At 40.3% G+C, this 13,942-nt stretch overlaps 1 protein-coding gene across 4 annotated transcripts in view; it reads right to left on the bottom strand.

Annotated features, from left to right (window-relative positions):
- Positions 1–13,942, bottom strand: part of CRACD (capping protein inhibiting regulator of actin dynamics) — a 129,589-nt gene that overhangs the window by 23,061 nt on the left and 92,586 nt on the right. For all 4 annotated transcript variants that reach the window (XM_064418092.1, XM_064418090.1, XM_064418091.1 and 1 more), the window contains one exon: positions 3,449–3,584. In XM_064418092.1, the coding sequence (XP_064274162.1) occupies positions 3,449–3,568 (120 nt within the window). In that variant the 5' untranslated portion in view covers positions 3,569–3,584. The remainder of the gene's footprint in view (positions 1–3,448; positions 3,585–13,942) is intronic.

Raw genomic sequence — 13,942 nt, forward strand, 5'->3', positions numbered from 1 at the left:
ACAATGTTTTAAACAAGCTTCCATTTTGCCTGCTGCAGTTTTTATGAGGCTGAAATAAAAACCCTCTTCTGTTCATTTGATGACATTTCTGGCAAATATCAGAGTTAGGAAGAAGACTCACGGCTACAAAACATCAGGAAATTGTTTTAAGACACTTTGATGGGAGAAGAAAACCAACCAGTAACCTCTGGAAGGGAAGGATGTAAAATGAAGCTCCAAGAGTTGGGTTGTGGGGCTTTTTCTGACACACTGCTAGATTTACATTTTAAACATTCCTTGTGTCTCATTCACAGCCCTTATGACAAGTAAAGCAACAGATCCCCAGAAACTAAAAGGGTTCAACATTAAGAGTACCAGTCCCTGTGTACCACCTCTTGCTGGGAGCAGGTTCTGGTTTTCTGCCCTGGATCTTAAAAATTAGGTAATGATAAATCTCAGCAGTTCCAAAGAACAAGGAAAAGACTGCTTTTACAACACCAAATGGCTTCAGCCAACACAAAATAACTACAGGATACAAAAGGGCTGCTGGAGGTTTATGAGAGGTCAGGCTATTCTCAGCCTGAGTTCTAGCACACAGTAAAACCCTTGAACATGACCCAATCCATTTACAGAAAGCATGATAAGATGAATACTGCCAATCTGAAAATCAATAAAACCAAATGAGAGCAATTCCAGAAAGAACTAATTTGCCTTTCATGCATAATTAGAAAGAGAATTCCCACAATAAGCAGTTGAACCAGTGCACGGGCTGGCCAGCTGCCCAGATTACTACAGAGTTTGCACCATTACACAACAGTTTTGTGGGTTCATCAACACTGTGAAGTCAGCAGAAATGCAAGACAAGAAGGAAGAAACACTTTGGTGATCCCCACAATGAGATCCAGCACCATCAGTATTAAATGGCTTGCATTGCTACTCTGACTTCAAAACCCTTTTCACCATGCTGTCTCTTAGGTTTGTAAGTGAGGGGACTTTTCAAAAAAAAATTTAAGTTTTCCAGGAACATTTTCTGTACTTCCTCCAAAAAAACATTCCTGAAAAAAGGGTTAAAATCTGCAGAGCTTTTGATCTCTATCTGGAATGCAGCAAGTTTAGAGTCAGCACAGGGCACAGAATCCTGGCAACAATTCTTTACTGAAGAGTACGTTGCCAGGTAAATGGAAATTGGAAGTGCTGTGCTTCCACCCTGACATACAAGCCTGGCAAAGCCACAGTAATGCTGATGGCTGGCCACAGAATTGCCTTAGGGAGAAGAGTGCTCTTCACAAGAGAGAACTGTCTCCTCTTAATCCACTGCTTTAAGAAATACAGATGTTCCCAGCTGGAGTTAACTTGCAGAAAGATTTCAACGATGATAGAAGCTTCTGGTATCAGGAGACAGAGCATCAACATTTTCTGTGACTGCAAAATCACATAGCAAGCACTGGCTCATAGAATAGCAGGAAAAAAAGGATGGGATATGCAGTGCATTAAACCTTCAAACAGGGATGATAGTCCAAATAACTCATCAGACCTGGGACTCAACTCTAAAGTCAATTTAAAATGTACAATGGGATTTTGGCACGACTTTTTCCTAAAACTCAGGGAACAGTTGCAGAAATCATGCCTAGAGAAATGGGAAAAGTTACATGGTGGGCAGCAATTTTTGAAAATACAAGAAGTGGTCCCTGGGCTTATTACAGGGAAGCTTTCCATGGGTTTACAAAAAAAAATCCATGGACATTTAGATGAATGTATGACTGTTCTGTGTGAACATGTAAATACTGAAAAGTGTCATTTGCATTCCTTATGCATTCCTTTTCTGAATGAATAAGTGGCTCTCACCACCATCATCAGAGTTGAAAAATGAATCTGGTATGCTACAGGCTAGGTTCCAGCTACACTAAAATGAGAAAAATGAACTACCATAATTCAATTTTAAATAAAAAGGCAAGCACATTTTTTTACATCAAGCAGCTGAAACAATATTGCCACTTAAAATACATGCAATTAACCACACTAAAAAAAAACGCTTATGCAAAGTTCATATGAGCAAGAGAGTACCACTGGCTATTTATTTTGTGACTTTCAAGGGTGAAATTTTGCTCTAATTTTCTTGATTTAGCATTTGCTTAGTGAACATGGTTGTTACCAACTGCATTAACTATACTTTTTCTCGGGTGGCTTAGTTTAGCAAAGGCATTTCCATTGAGAATTTTAAGCTGAGTTTTGATATGAGAGAAAACACCACTGGAAGTGAGAAGTTATTCAGAGAAAAGCTAGTATACGGAGGCTAAGGAAGCAAATCCAACAGACAGGGAGGGCACAGCTCCCTGAAAGAGTTGGTGGGCTTTGTGGGACATTGCAGGACAGGCCCACATACCTCAGGTCTTGGCCCAGAGTCAGCAGTCATTTGAAATATAGTGGTTTCCAGCCAGGAAAATAGCATGCACCGAATCTACCTGACCCAGGGAAACTCAAGCTGAAAAGCCAGCACAGAGGAATTGGAGATGTCCTAGTGTGGCTTTACTCCAGAGTCCATCCACAGTCAGCACGGCTAGCACTGGGCAGGTGCTCCGTGTGCTGACAGCACCAGGCAGGAGGCAGAACAGCTCCATCCTGAAGGTCACAGCTGTCTAATTTCAGGATCTCCCACTCACCAGGAAAGATGGATTGTGGGTAGACTTCAGAGGTAAGAGAAATCAATGGTATTTTGCTAGACATCTTCAGGGTAACAGCACTTGCACAGCATTAAAAATTCATCAGCATTTTGGCAGGATATGTCAGCATCCTGCACAGTAAAGTGCAACATGTTTCTGAAGGACAGCTCTCTCAAGGTCTAGAAAGGCATAAAGCTGTGAATCTTACAGATATACAGGGAGTAAAGCAAAAAAGTAATTTGAGCACTAATGGGAGAGTCCTGGAAAAGAAGGGAAAGTGGATCATATAATGCTCTTTAGAAGCAAATACTCAAATATGTTGTTTATGCTTTGGAGAGATAAACAAATCCACCTTCCATCAAAACCATTGAAACAGCAGAGAGAAAAGGGAAAAAAAATGCAACACATATAAACATATAATTAAATAGGCTTTGCAAAGAAGTCTCACTGTGCATGCCATTCCCTGCCCTCAACACTGCCTTCCTTTTTTCTCTCATTACCACATTTGTATGACTTAGGCATACAGATCAGGACACGCCAAAACCATGAGTTCAATTCAGATGAATCCCACAGGTGCAGATTTTTCTGCAGATATGTTTACAGCATCACTGCTGTACTTTTCAAGACCAAAATCTGTAACTTCTGCAGATTATTTGAATTACTTGCAATGGCTTCTGGCCAGAGAACTTAACAAGGCTGAGAATCAGTCCCAAGGCTATAGGAAAAGCAACCCATCTTCATGCACATTTAACATGTTCTGGAGACCATTTTCCACATTTTAAATATTTTTCCCACTGGCAATTTCTTACCTGAAGAATTTTGACTTTTCCTAAAACGTTCTCCTGTGACATTGCTTGAATGGCCTGTTCACTCTCTGTTCTCCCATCAGGTATGAAAATACTGTCATGGGAAAAAGCTCTACTGCCCATAGAATAATGGGAGGATCTGTTAAAAAAAAAAAGTCAACAAGTAAGTACTGCAATTAATTTATGAGAGTGACTCTTCATATTATAGTTGTCCCGCTGTATGGATTCACCCCCCTTGCCTTCTACACAAAACCTTTGTACATTCTCAGAGGAGAGGTATCCAAACACTTTGTGTTTTCAAAAGTTTAATGGAGGTGCATGATTCCTTTATATACAGTCTCCCCCCTTGGAAGGACCTAGAGTTGTGTGTTTTTAATAGGAGTGTTGAGAAGTTCAACTGATTTTGTTTATTTGAGGATACAAACTAGATGGTGAGGATGCACACATTGCCAGACTGCACATCTAAGGAAGTGCATTCATGCTCAGTGCCCCTGCTTGGGAGTGACACACTGTCACTCCTGGTCAAAGAAAACAGCAGGTGCCAAGCAAAGGGAGCTCTGTAACACAAAAAGAAGTGTTACAGGGCAGGAAGCCCCTTCTGTACAGCTACCTCCTTTAGCTGATTACTCAGCACTTGCTATGCCCATGAGCATGATGACACTGACAATAAAAGGTTATCACCAAACCCCCAGACTGCTCAGAAGCTTGTGGCACCAAGCTCTGTGTCCTTGATTAGCCACAAAGAGCAAGAAATGCCTGTGTGTTGCTGCTAAACTGAACACTGATGCCAAGGAGGAGGGTGTGTCACGCTTCAACCTGTTATATGGCTCTGATTGAAGTCCACAGGCAAAGGCATGAAACAAAAAGGGGTTTAATTTACCAGAAATCATTCTAATGAATTTAATTGTAACAAAACTTAGAGTTAAAAAAAAATTTAAACAGGCTAGTGGATTTGGGGACACACTGAGGGAAAAATGTATCTGTTTGCAAGTTATGTTTTGTCTTGCCTCGAATACTCCATGGTAAGTGAAAAGCTCATAATCTATAATCATGATAAAGCCACAATTAAAAAAAAAGAAGAACTGTGAGGTCCTAAATCTCTACTTTTAATAACTTGTTGGCAACCATATAGAACCCACTCAGAGTTTCAGGAAACAACTTGAAGGGGAAAAAAATACAGTTTTGATACAGATCTATCCAACATAATGTTCTACATATAATAAAAACATTATAAATAAATATTTCAGCAAAAGCAAGGAAGATGATACTTCCAGCAAGAGATGTAAGTAAAAGAACAAGAAAAATTAAGTTCCACACATTTAAGATCAGTATATTATCTTTTCTGCCTTTTAAAATGTGCTAATTGTTCATGAAGTGTTCAAGATATTTCTATTCATACTTTGGAAACAAATAAATGAGGAATGTATTTATTACATTTTAATCTCATTTTCCCCTGAGGTATTTTAAGTAAAAACAATAATCTTTTCTTACAAAGGGAGAGTGTCATATAAGGTTACATAACCTTGTTGAAACTGATTAGATGATAGACTGTTCTTGACTTTCATAACAGAATTTCTTAGAGAGAACCTGAAAATAACAGGATAAAAAGTGCACCAAACCCTCTCCCTCTCTCTCATTTATATGTAAGATCTTTTGCACTCACAAAATAATCAATTTTTGGGGGAGAACACACACAGTTCTCTGAATCATTTAATCTTCCATACAATCACAGATTAACTGAAAAACTTCTTTTCATCCAGATTAATATTTGAGCAACATGCTTAATTTGAAACAAACCAACAAACAGTCAGGCAAAGAGCTGGTCAATATTCCACAACACTTTCAGCCATGGAAGAAGAGGAACATTCAACTGACGCTATATTTTATGTTAGATTTTTTTTTTATAAAACCCACAACTCTGGCGGTTAAAGCACACCTTTAAAGTTTCTTTCAGAAAACTTTTATTAGAGAAACCATAAAATTACATTTTTAAACCTGCTTCTAAAAAGGTTTCTATACCGAATGACTGTGTCTCAGTCTGTACACAGAGCTGTGGGAAAATTGCATGGCACTGAAATACCTGCACCTTGCTTGGCCAGCCAGGAGTCAACCAGTGAACCACAACTTGAGAAGCGTCCCTTACACAGAGACAAATTCCTAGCAGGCCTGGAAATGAATGGTTTGACATGAAACAGAGTGAAAGGTGGCTTTTCTCATATAATTGTGTAGGCCTGTTTGAACTGAAAGCTCCAGCATGGCATTCAACAAGGTGGGAAGGACACACACACAAACAGACAAACCAGCCCATGCGAGCCCTCCGGCACTGGCACTGCTCAGTGTGTGAGCCTGCTGCAGGTGCAGAAGGCAAGGCCAGTGGGAACTGGTTGTTTGCTATTTACCTTTGAGCTGAGAGATCTGCTGAGAATGCATAGTCCAGGTCACATTGTTCTCCTTTCTCAAATACTCTTCCAGCTATGCTGTGGCTCAGGTACTTGTGGCTTTGTCTCACAGCTACTCACTGTGCATACAACACCAGTCACCTCTTTTGCTGTCCAGTGGGTTGGACTTCTCATACTTAATATCAGACACCTCATGTATATTTGTGTTGTTTGTTACAACTAATTAGTAGGCAAGGGTTGCAATTCAGGCACCAAAGAGTTCAGTGACTTGTTTGGAAGCTGTTCTTGACCTTACTAATGAATTGTTAATATTGAAGTTGGGAACAGCCAACCAGCAGCTTTGAAACTGAAGAGAATTTTCCAATAGTTCAAACCCCAAAACTGCAGTTGACCAACAGCAGGAATACTCTGACTGTAGGAATTGCCTGGTAACACCTGAATCTCTGAAATGGAAGAAAAGAGCAACTGTTGAGGTCAGTTCTGGTGCACTGCCCAGGACATGGCTGTGAGTGAAAATCTTCCCCACTCTGCTTCAGAGCTGAGGACGCTTTTAGGAATCTAGTTTCTCCTCCTGCCTGCAAACTTGCCTGAATTTCATTTAAAACTTTCTCTAGGGACACCATGTCACATGAAGCAGCTTGGCAGCTCCATGTGACCTGCAACCATAAGTCCATCACCACTGAAAGTCCAGCCCTGTCTTTGACAAGTGCCCACAATGGTACCAGGGGCAGGTTAGGACCATGCTAAGCATTTACAGCATCTCCAACTTCCAGACACCAATTGCTCTCTCTCTCTCTCCCCCCTTGTTACAAGGCACACACATTTTTATTTCATAACAAAAGGGAGGACAAACGTATCTGAAAGGTTTTGTCTCTGGTTTTGTTTTCTTGTTGACTTTGTAATATAACATAACTCCATATTGTCAGAACATGAAACAGCCACAAGAAACCCCAGAGTGAATTAATGCCAGACTGCTCTCTACTCTATCCCTTTGAAATGCCTTGCAAATATGCTGAATATTTAAGAAGTGGGTGAATAAGCAATTCTGTTAGCCACATGTCCAACAACTGGTAAAAATAGTTCAAGAATTTTGTTTAAATATCTATGTAGGCTAAAGAACATTGGAAAAAAAATATTCACACATCGTAGTAACCTAGTTTCTTTTACAGGCAAGTTTAAATAGCAGTTAAGGTGATTTCCAAGCCACTTGTACTTTCTGAAAGGTCTCTTATTTTACTCCCTTGGAGACCACAGTCCTTTCACATTTTCCCAGTTGTGAATTTGACAGATTATATCCCAAAGGTCCTTTTTCAACTGTATTTTTATTTTGCTCATGTTCTACTTTTGGAAAGGCTGAATTTAAGTCATAAAACAGTATGAATAATAGAATTTCCTTTGCTGCTACCCATCTCTGAAGTTTTTCTCAGAAGTCTTTATACAATAACATCCTCACAATCCACATTTATAGACTGTTCTCCCTTCAGTTAAAAGGAATATCAGGATGTCAATACCAGGAGTGGATTTCAACAAATTCACAGCATGACAGAGATATGGGCTACAGTCATAGCCATGGCTGAAGGTATTACAGTTTCAAACTTCCATATCACTTCCAAGAGATGTGGGAAAACAGGGTCATCAGTTTATGAGCACTTCTGTTGATAATTCCAGTGATGACACTTCAGAGGCTGTTTGTGCTGAAAATAGTTGAATCATCATCTGACTCACTTTCAGAAACCTGACTAAATTACATGAATTATGGATGTGTTATATCAAAATACAAAGCACTTTTAACATGTTCTCTCTGAAGATGTGTTGCAACCCAAATATCATGTTCCAGTTTCAATTGCAATACACAAATTTTCAAAACTAATTTTTTCATACTGAGAGCAAAGTTAAATTCTATTTGCTCTTTCCTCATTCTTGCTGAGGTGTCTGTGTGTGCTAAGAAACTAGGAGATGTGAAACAAATCTTCACAGTAGAATGGGACCACCCTGAGTCTGCAGGAAAAGTCTTATTTCTTTCCCATGAAATGCAACAGAGACCCTCTTTGGAGCCTCCCTCGCCATCCACTGCTATGGATCTATTTAGGATGTGATTTTCCATCAGCTCTAGGTACCTCAAGTCAGGACTGAGTGAGGTATCACACCCTTTATCCTCTCCTCCATGTGTTCCCATCACCTCTTCTGGCCTTATTAGTGGCCATTGTTCACATGAAACAATTCAGAGAAATGTTCTAGCTGCATATCTAGAGAGCTGTTGGAAAGAGTCAGACACCAATCAGCATTTACTGCTGTGGGACTGCACCTTAGCTGCATCAGAGCACGTGCAGGGACACTTTTGCACAGAATACAATATTATTGTATTGACACTGGTGGCTATGATGGCCATTTTTCTCCAGAGCTATTCTTCTCTTAAAGACAAATTTGTGATCCTTTAAAAGGGGGAAGCTTTTCCAGAAAGGAATACTGAGACATCAGCTCTTATATAATCCCATGCTGGTGCAATACTGAAGTACAGAAATCTCACACCACCAGTTGCCTTTTTGGTGTGTCATAAATGTTCCTCCCACTCTGATATTAAAGAGTTAGAAATAGAAACTGGAAAATAAAGGGAAAGAATGAGTTGTTCTGTTCCTTTATGTTTATAAAGATTGAGTCCAAAAAACCCAGAGTCTCATGACTTTCACTCTTTTAGATTTCCATTAGAAACCAATTCTGCAGTTGTTAAAGATCAAAGTCAACTTTTTAACATAAAGCCATTTTTAAACAATAAAAAATTCAAAAAGCATGCAAAGCAAGAATGAATTTGGTTTAGCCAGGTATTGACCCTTCATATAATCTCTTCAAAGGAAACTGAAAACAACTTCCCAGAATATTGTCTGAGGGAAATGACAAGTGCAGTGATAGGTTGCCTCTACTTGATGTTTTGTTTTAAAAACGAAATCTGATTCAACATTTTGCATCTCCCATGAATGTCTCCAGGGCAGCTAGAGATGAAAAACATAAATTGCATTTTCTAGTCATTCCAAAGATGCATTAATACTGTAATAGAGGAAAATGGATTGTAATTCTGAGATATATTTTTAGCATCCTCTTTTTCATCTGCTGGAAGGAGAGTTTTGGTTCTAACTCACACCTGGATGGGGAATATTGTTCATGCTGCAACATGATTCTGAGTTAGAGCTGTGCCCAGACAGCACATGAATTCATTGCATTAACAAATCCACAAACATGGGCCTCACAGTCTGAATGGACATTTCAACAGGGAATCTTTTTCATGAAGTAAACTTAGAGACAATTTCTGCATTCATTCTAAATATGCATTAATATCACCTTCAGGAACCACTGAATTTCAGGGCACTAACCCTGGGAAAATGGCACAGTCCCCCTGTTATGACCCATCTGAGTCCCACTGATGCCAACAATGAGTTGTGCAGCCAGGCTCAGAGCAGTCCTGCTCTCTTCAAAGATATCACACAGCATTATCTTAATGCAAAGCTCCAGTCTGGTGTCATCAAGGGACCTGGAACCTATGAACTCACCATAATTTTATTTTTCTTAGAAGTAGAGATCAAGCCTAGCCTTAAGTAGCTGATGCATCATGCTAATAATATAACTAAAATTATTATAATTAGGGGCATAAAATTAACCATGGGAAGTATCAAGGCCCTGAGTGCACTAACAAGCTCTAATGTCCCTGATCAGCCTCATCTGGAGCCTCCACCTGCACACACAGGTCCAGGAGTTCTATTGAAGATCACACCTGAGGCTTTGGTCCCTGCCTGAGGCATGCTGGAGAAGTGCTGGTCTGCAGCTCAGACAGAGCTGTGCCTGGTCATGGGGACTTGGATCCAGACCTCATTTTCTTGGCTTGCCCTCGGCCCTGCCTTCCCAGCTATGGACCTGCAGCAGGACCATGGACCCCTCCTGCTGTGGGATCCCCCTGGTGTCCTGCTCACCTTCTCTGAGGGAGTGGCTCTGCCTTTGCTGCTGCCCGACAAGAGGGTGATTGGGTGGGACTATACAGCTCTCAGCAAACAAATTTTATGTAATTATTCATTAATTGTCTAATCTCAGGAGGTGTCAGCATGTGCAAAGAAAAGCATGGCCCTGGTTTACAGTAATTCTGCAAGTGGCTCCTAATGCAGCTTGAGGATGTGAATAATTCACCAGTTAGCATGAAACTATGCAGACTAGTAAAAGGAACAGGGCTCTAAATGGTCCAGCTTCCACATTTGACCTGACAATCCACTGCATGTGACATTATTGTGTCAAACAGCAGCATATGTTTACACAAAATTTGCCCTGAAACATGGCAAAATGTACAGAAAAGGAAGTGAAAAGTCTACATTAGCCTTGGCAGGAATAGGTGTTATATAAAAACTGCATTTAGCTGATAAGGAAGCCAAGGAAGAGAAATAAGACAGTACATTACATTACAGGTGACAAATCTGTTTTATCCAGAGCCCAGCCCTAGACCTCACCAGCTGCTGAAAATTACAGTTGCCATGCAGAATCCTGAAAGGAAATGAAGCACATGATGATTAGGAGGGGGAGTGCAACAAAAACAACCAAAAGGGAGGCAAGGGAGAGGACAAGTGGGCTGTGAGACAGCCTAACTTTCCAGGAGAATACAGCAAGACAGCCTATGGGATAGAAGTGAAGACCAGAGTGAAAACAGTTCTGGGATTACTGAGGTGAAAATGAAGCTGGTCATAGTCAGGCCTGAGGACAAAAGACCGGTTAAAAAGGAGAAAGAGAGCAGCACCTGATACAAAATGTCAGCACTTGCAGAAACATGCTCTACTGAAGGGCTCTCAGGATCATATACAAACTACAGGCAGCTTAGCACTCGAGTAGCAGCTGGAAAAACAAAAGGCAAGCTAAAGGCATTTACTGCAAATTTCTACTAAGTGATAAAACTGGAACAAGTAGTAAAATGTTCCAGTTTTATTAGACCTGAGAAGAAAACTTCTGGAGCACAAAAACTACAGCAAGCTTGTAATAGAAGGGAGGAAGTCAAGAGTTGAGGTGTCAAGAAAAGCTAAGGTCAGCAGAAATCCTGAGTGTGATGCCAGCCTTATGTTCTCTCAACACACCAGGAACCACTTCAGGAAGGCTTTCCCTACTCCTCTGCTCTGGCCATGCCACTGAGTACACATCAGAAATGGCCATTCATAGGGTGGTTGTGGCTCCTATTTCTGTGCTACTCAGCTGCAATATAAATTACAAAAAGAGAAACAACTCTAATTTCACCAAAACCTGTAATAAAATTTATTTTAAAAAGCAATGCAAATGGAAACCTGCAGCCATAATCTTTTCTGTTCTGAAACAGCCTCAAAACACCTCATAACCCAGAAATAAGAAACTTTTTCTAGGTGTCTGCATGTCAGCTGAAACAAGCAAGGAAAACCCAAGCCTGTTTTTTATCTGAAACAAAACTTCTTACAATGTTCCTATGTTGTTTGGCTCTGCTTGGGCTTGAAGAGATATTTGCTGAAATCAGAGCTCTGATAAGGTGAAGTCTTTTGGAGAAGGTGGACTACCACAGCAACAAGGCACTTGCACTGGGGTCACAAGGCACTCGAAATGAGGCACTTGGAAAGGAAATTAGGGCTAGCAAATGCCAATTGCAGAAATACAGTTAATACACAGAAAAAAAAAAATATATATCCAGTGTATGAAAAATGAATGTTACTGAAAGAAAATTTCTTGGTACCTCTCTGAAACTCAAAGTGGGTAGGCAGATCACTTTTTACTGTTGATCTAGATTGCTTCACACAGAACTGACCAATGCTGCAAGTAAAGGGGTCTTGTTCTTGTGGCATTCACTGCCAAGACACTGAAGTTTGCTCAGAGGCTTTTTCCTGGAAGGTCAATGATGTCACACTTGAGTCCTAAACACCTGACAGGTCTAATTCCAGGTCCTTTGAAATACTGCATTCAGCCTAAGGAGAGGTACTCTACTGTACCCCCAATAACAGAAATTTAATTCCCCACTGCCTCTACACATCAAGCCAGAATGACAAACTTCAGCAGGGCACTGCACAAGTACCCTTTCAGGTCTGTCTTCACAGTGCTTTCTCAGAAGTTGAGTATTTGTCAACTGTGACAAAAAAGACAAATACAAAGTCTTTTAAGGTGCCAAATCATAACCTCAGAACAGAAGCTCCTGGAGACTTCAGTGAAGCTCCACAAACTTGTGGAGACTTCTTGCAGTCAGTACTTCTATCTCCCAGCCCTTATGGTTAGGGCAGAAAGTTAATGAACACAGTTTTAACTTTGTAAACTCAAGAAGGGCAATATAGAAACAGGAAAAGGAATTCCAGACAAACTGCAGCAGGAAACCTCCCACCTGGGTATTGCAAAATAACATAGATGAATAAAGAGGCTGAAGTGTGCATACATCAGGATACCAAGCAAGTTATTTGCATCTGATGAATCCAGGATGTAAGAAAGGATGGACAGGCAGATCTCTCAGGCTGCTTCCAACTCAGCTAGTCAATCTACACCACATGCAGATTACCTCAATTGCTTTGCTCCGGGCACGTCTGCATCAGCCAGTCAGCACAGCCTCCATTAGCGATTCAGGTGTGAGCTGTGAGCAGGCTTGTAAGCCAATACAGCACCAGGTGAAATACTAGCTTGGGTCTTGGAAGCAATACAGATGTCTTTTTTAGCCCACACTCATTCATTTGCTTGTCTCTACCTTCCTGAAGCAGCTTCCTCCCCTAACATACTTTCAAAACAACCATCTCCTCTTCCCAAAACAAAGCTAAATGTCCACAGGACACATCTGGAGATAACAAATTCATGCGCAGGCTGAGGAAGAAATGTAGCTTATTAAAGGAATGGGAACATTGGACCTTTTATTAAGATTTTTTCACTATATGGTAGTTGTACATTCTTAAAGAATTTGAAGCAAATGGTTTTACAAAACTTCTCAGGATTTTGTTTATGTAAATATACTACTGGTTATTTGTATTTGCTCTAGTCTGTTTCTGTATGGATAGTGGAAAGTATGGCAATGCATTTACTGTTAGATAACTTGTAAACAACGATGTGTATTATTTTAGTTAGACAGCCTATCTCTGCACTCAATTCATAAACATTTGAAATTACAGGAAAGGCTAAAAAATTTAACGGATGGAAGATGTTGAAAACAGACTGGAGTGGCAAAACTAAGCTATCAAAGCAATTTAATGCACTGCACTGAACACTTATGCTTGTTGTAAAATGAGTAATGTGGCAAAAACCACCGGCAAACTGAAAATTATCATCAAATCCCAGCAATATTTGCTCCATGAAAACCAACAGGAAAAACAGAGCTTTGACTGAGTATTTCTAGCAGACAAAAACCTCTGAGGAATCACAGAAAGAAATGGTCCACTTGAGATGAGACATGGGACCCTTCACATTTACCAATCCCCTCTGATTTAAATTGTACAGTCTGATTTTTCCACCAGAAGCTAACTTTTAATGATTTTGTTAATTAGAAAAATTAATAGGTTTAAAAATGCAAACATTTAACAGTCTCAAACAAGGTCTGCCACACCTTCATGTCACTGCTGAGGAACAGGACAAGTTCCCATATCACTGTTTGTTTCTGGGTGCAGCGCTGCATTTTCAGCTATGCCAAGTGGGAAATGCCTGATAGTGAGATCATGCAGTTGAGTTTGCTTGTGAGGGAAAAGGCACTAAAACCTTAAAACTAAAACCACCTACAGTGGCCTGGCATCGTGCACTCAGGCAATGCATCAGAACAGTGCTCAGTCACACCTCCAGGTACAGCGTGGCTTCGCTCAGTACTGATTTTCTGAAAAAGCTGGGACGAGCAAAAGAGGTGTACAAAACTACACCACAGAACCAAAAGGAAACCTGGAATTTCACAGAATGGAATAAAAAACCCAGAGCTAAAAAATCCCCCAAATAAATAATTTTTAAAATCATGTTTTCATAGACACCATTAGAAATACTGCTCAGGGTGACACTTCTGATACACATTTCATTGTGGAGCAGAGGAATTTGGAATCATTTTTTTACCCTTTCAGAGTTTTTTGTTACACTTCCAGATACACTTCCCAGTGCAAACACTTCC

Source organism: Passer domesticus, chromosome 4 (genome assembly GCF_036417665.1).
Source record: "Passer domesticus isolate bPasDom1 chromosome 4, bPasDom1.hap1, whole genome shotgun sequence".
Lineage (NCBI taxonomy): Eukaryota > Metazoa > Chordata > Aves > Passeriformes > Passeridae > Passer > Passer domesticus.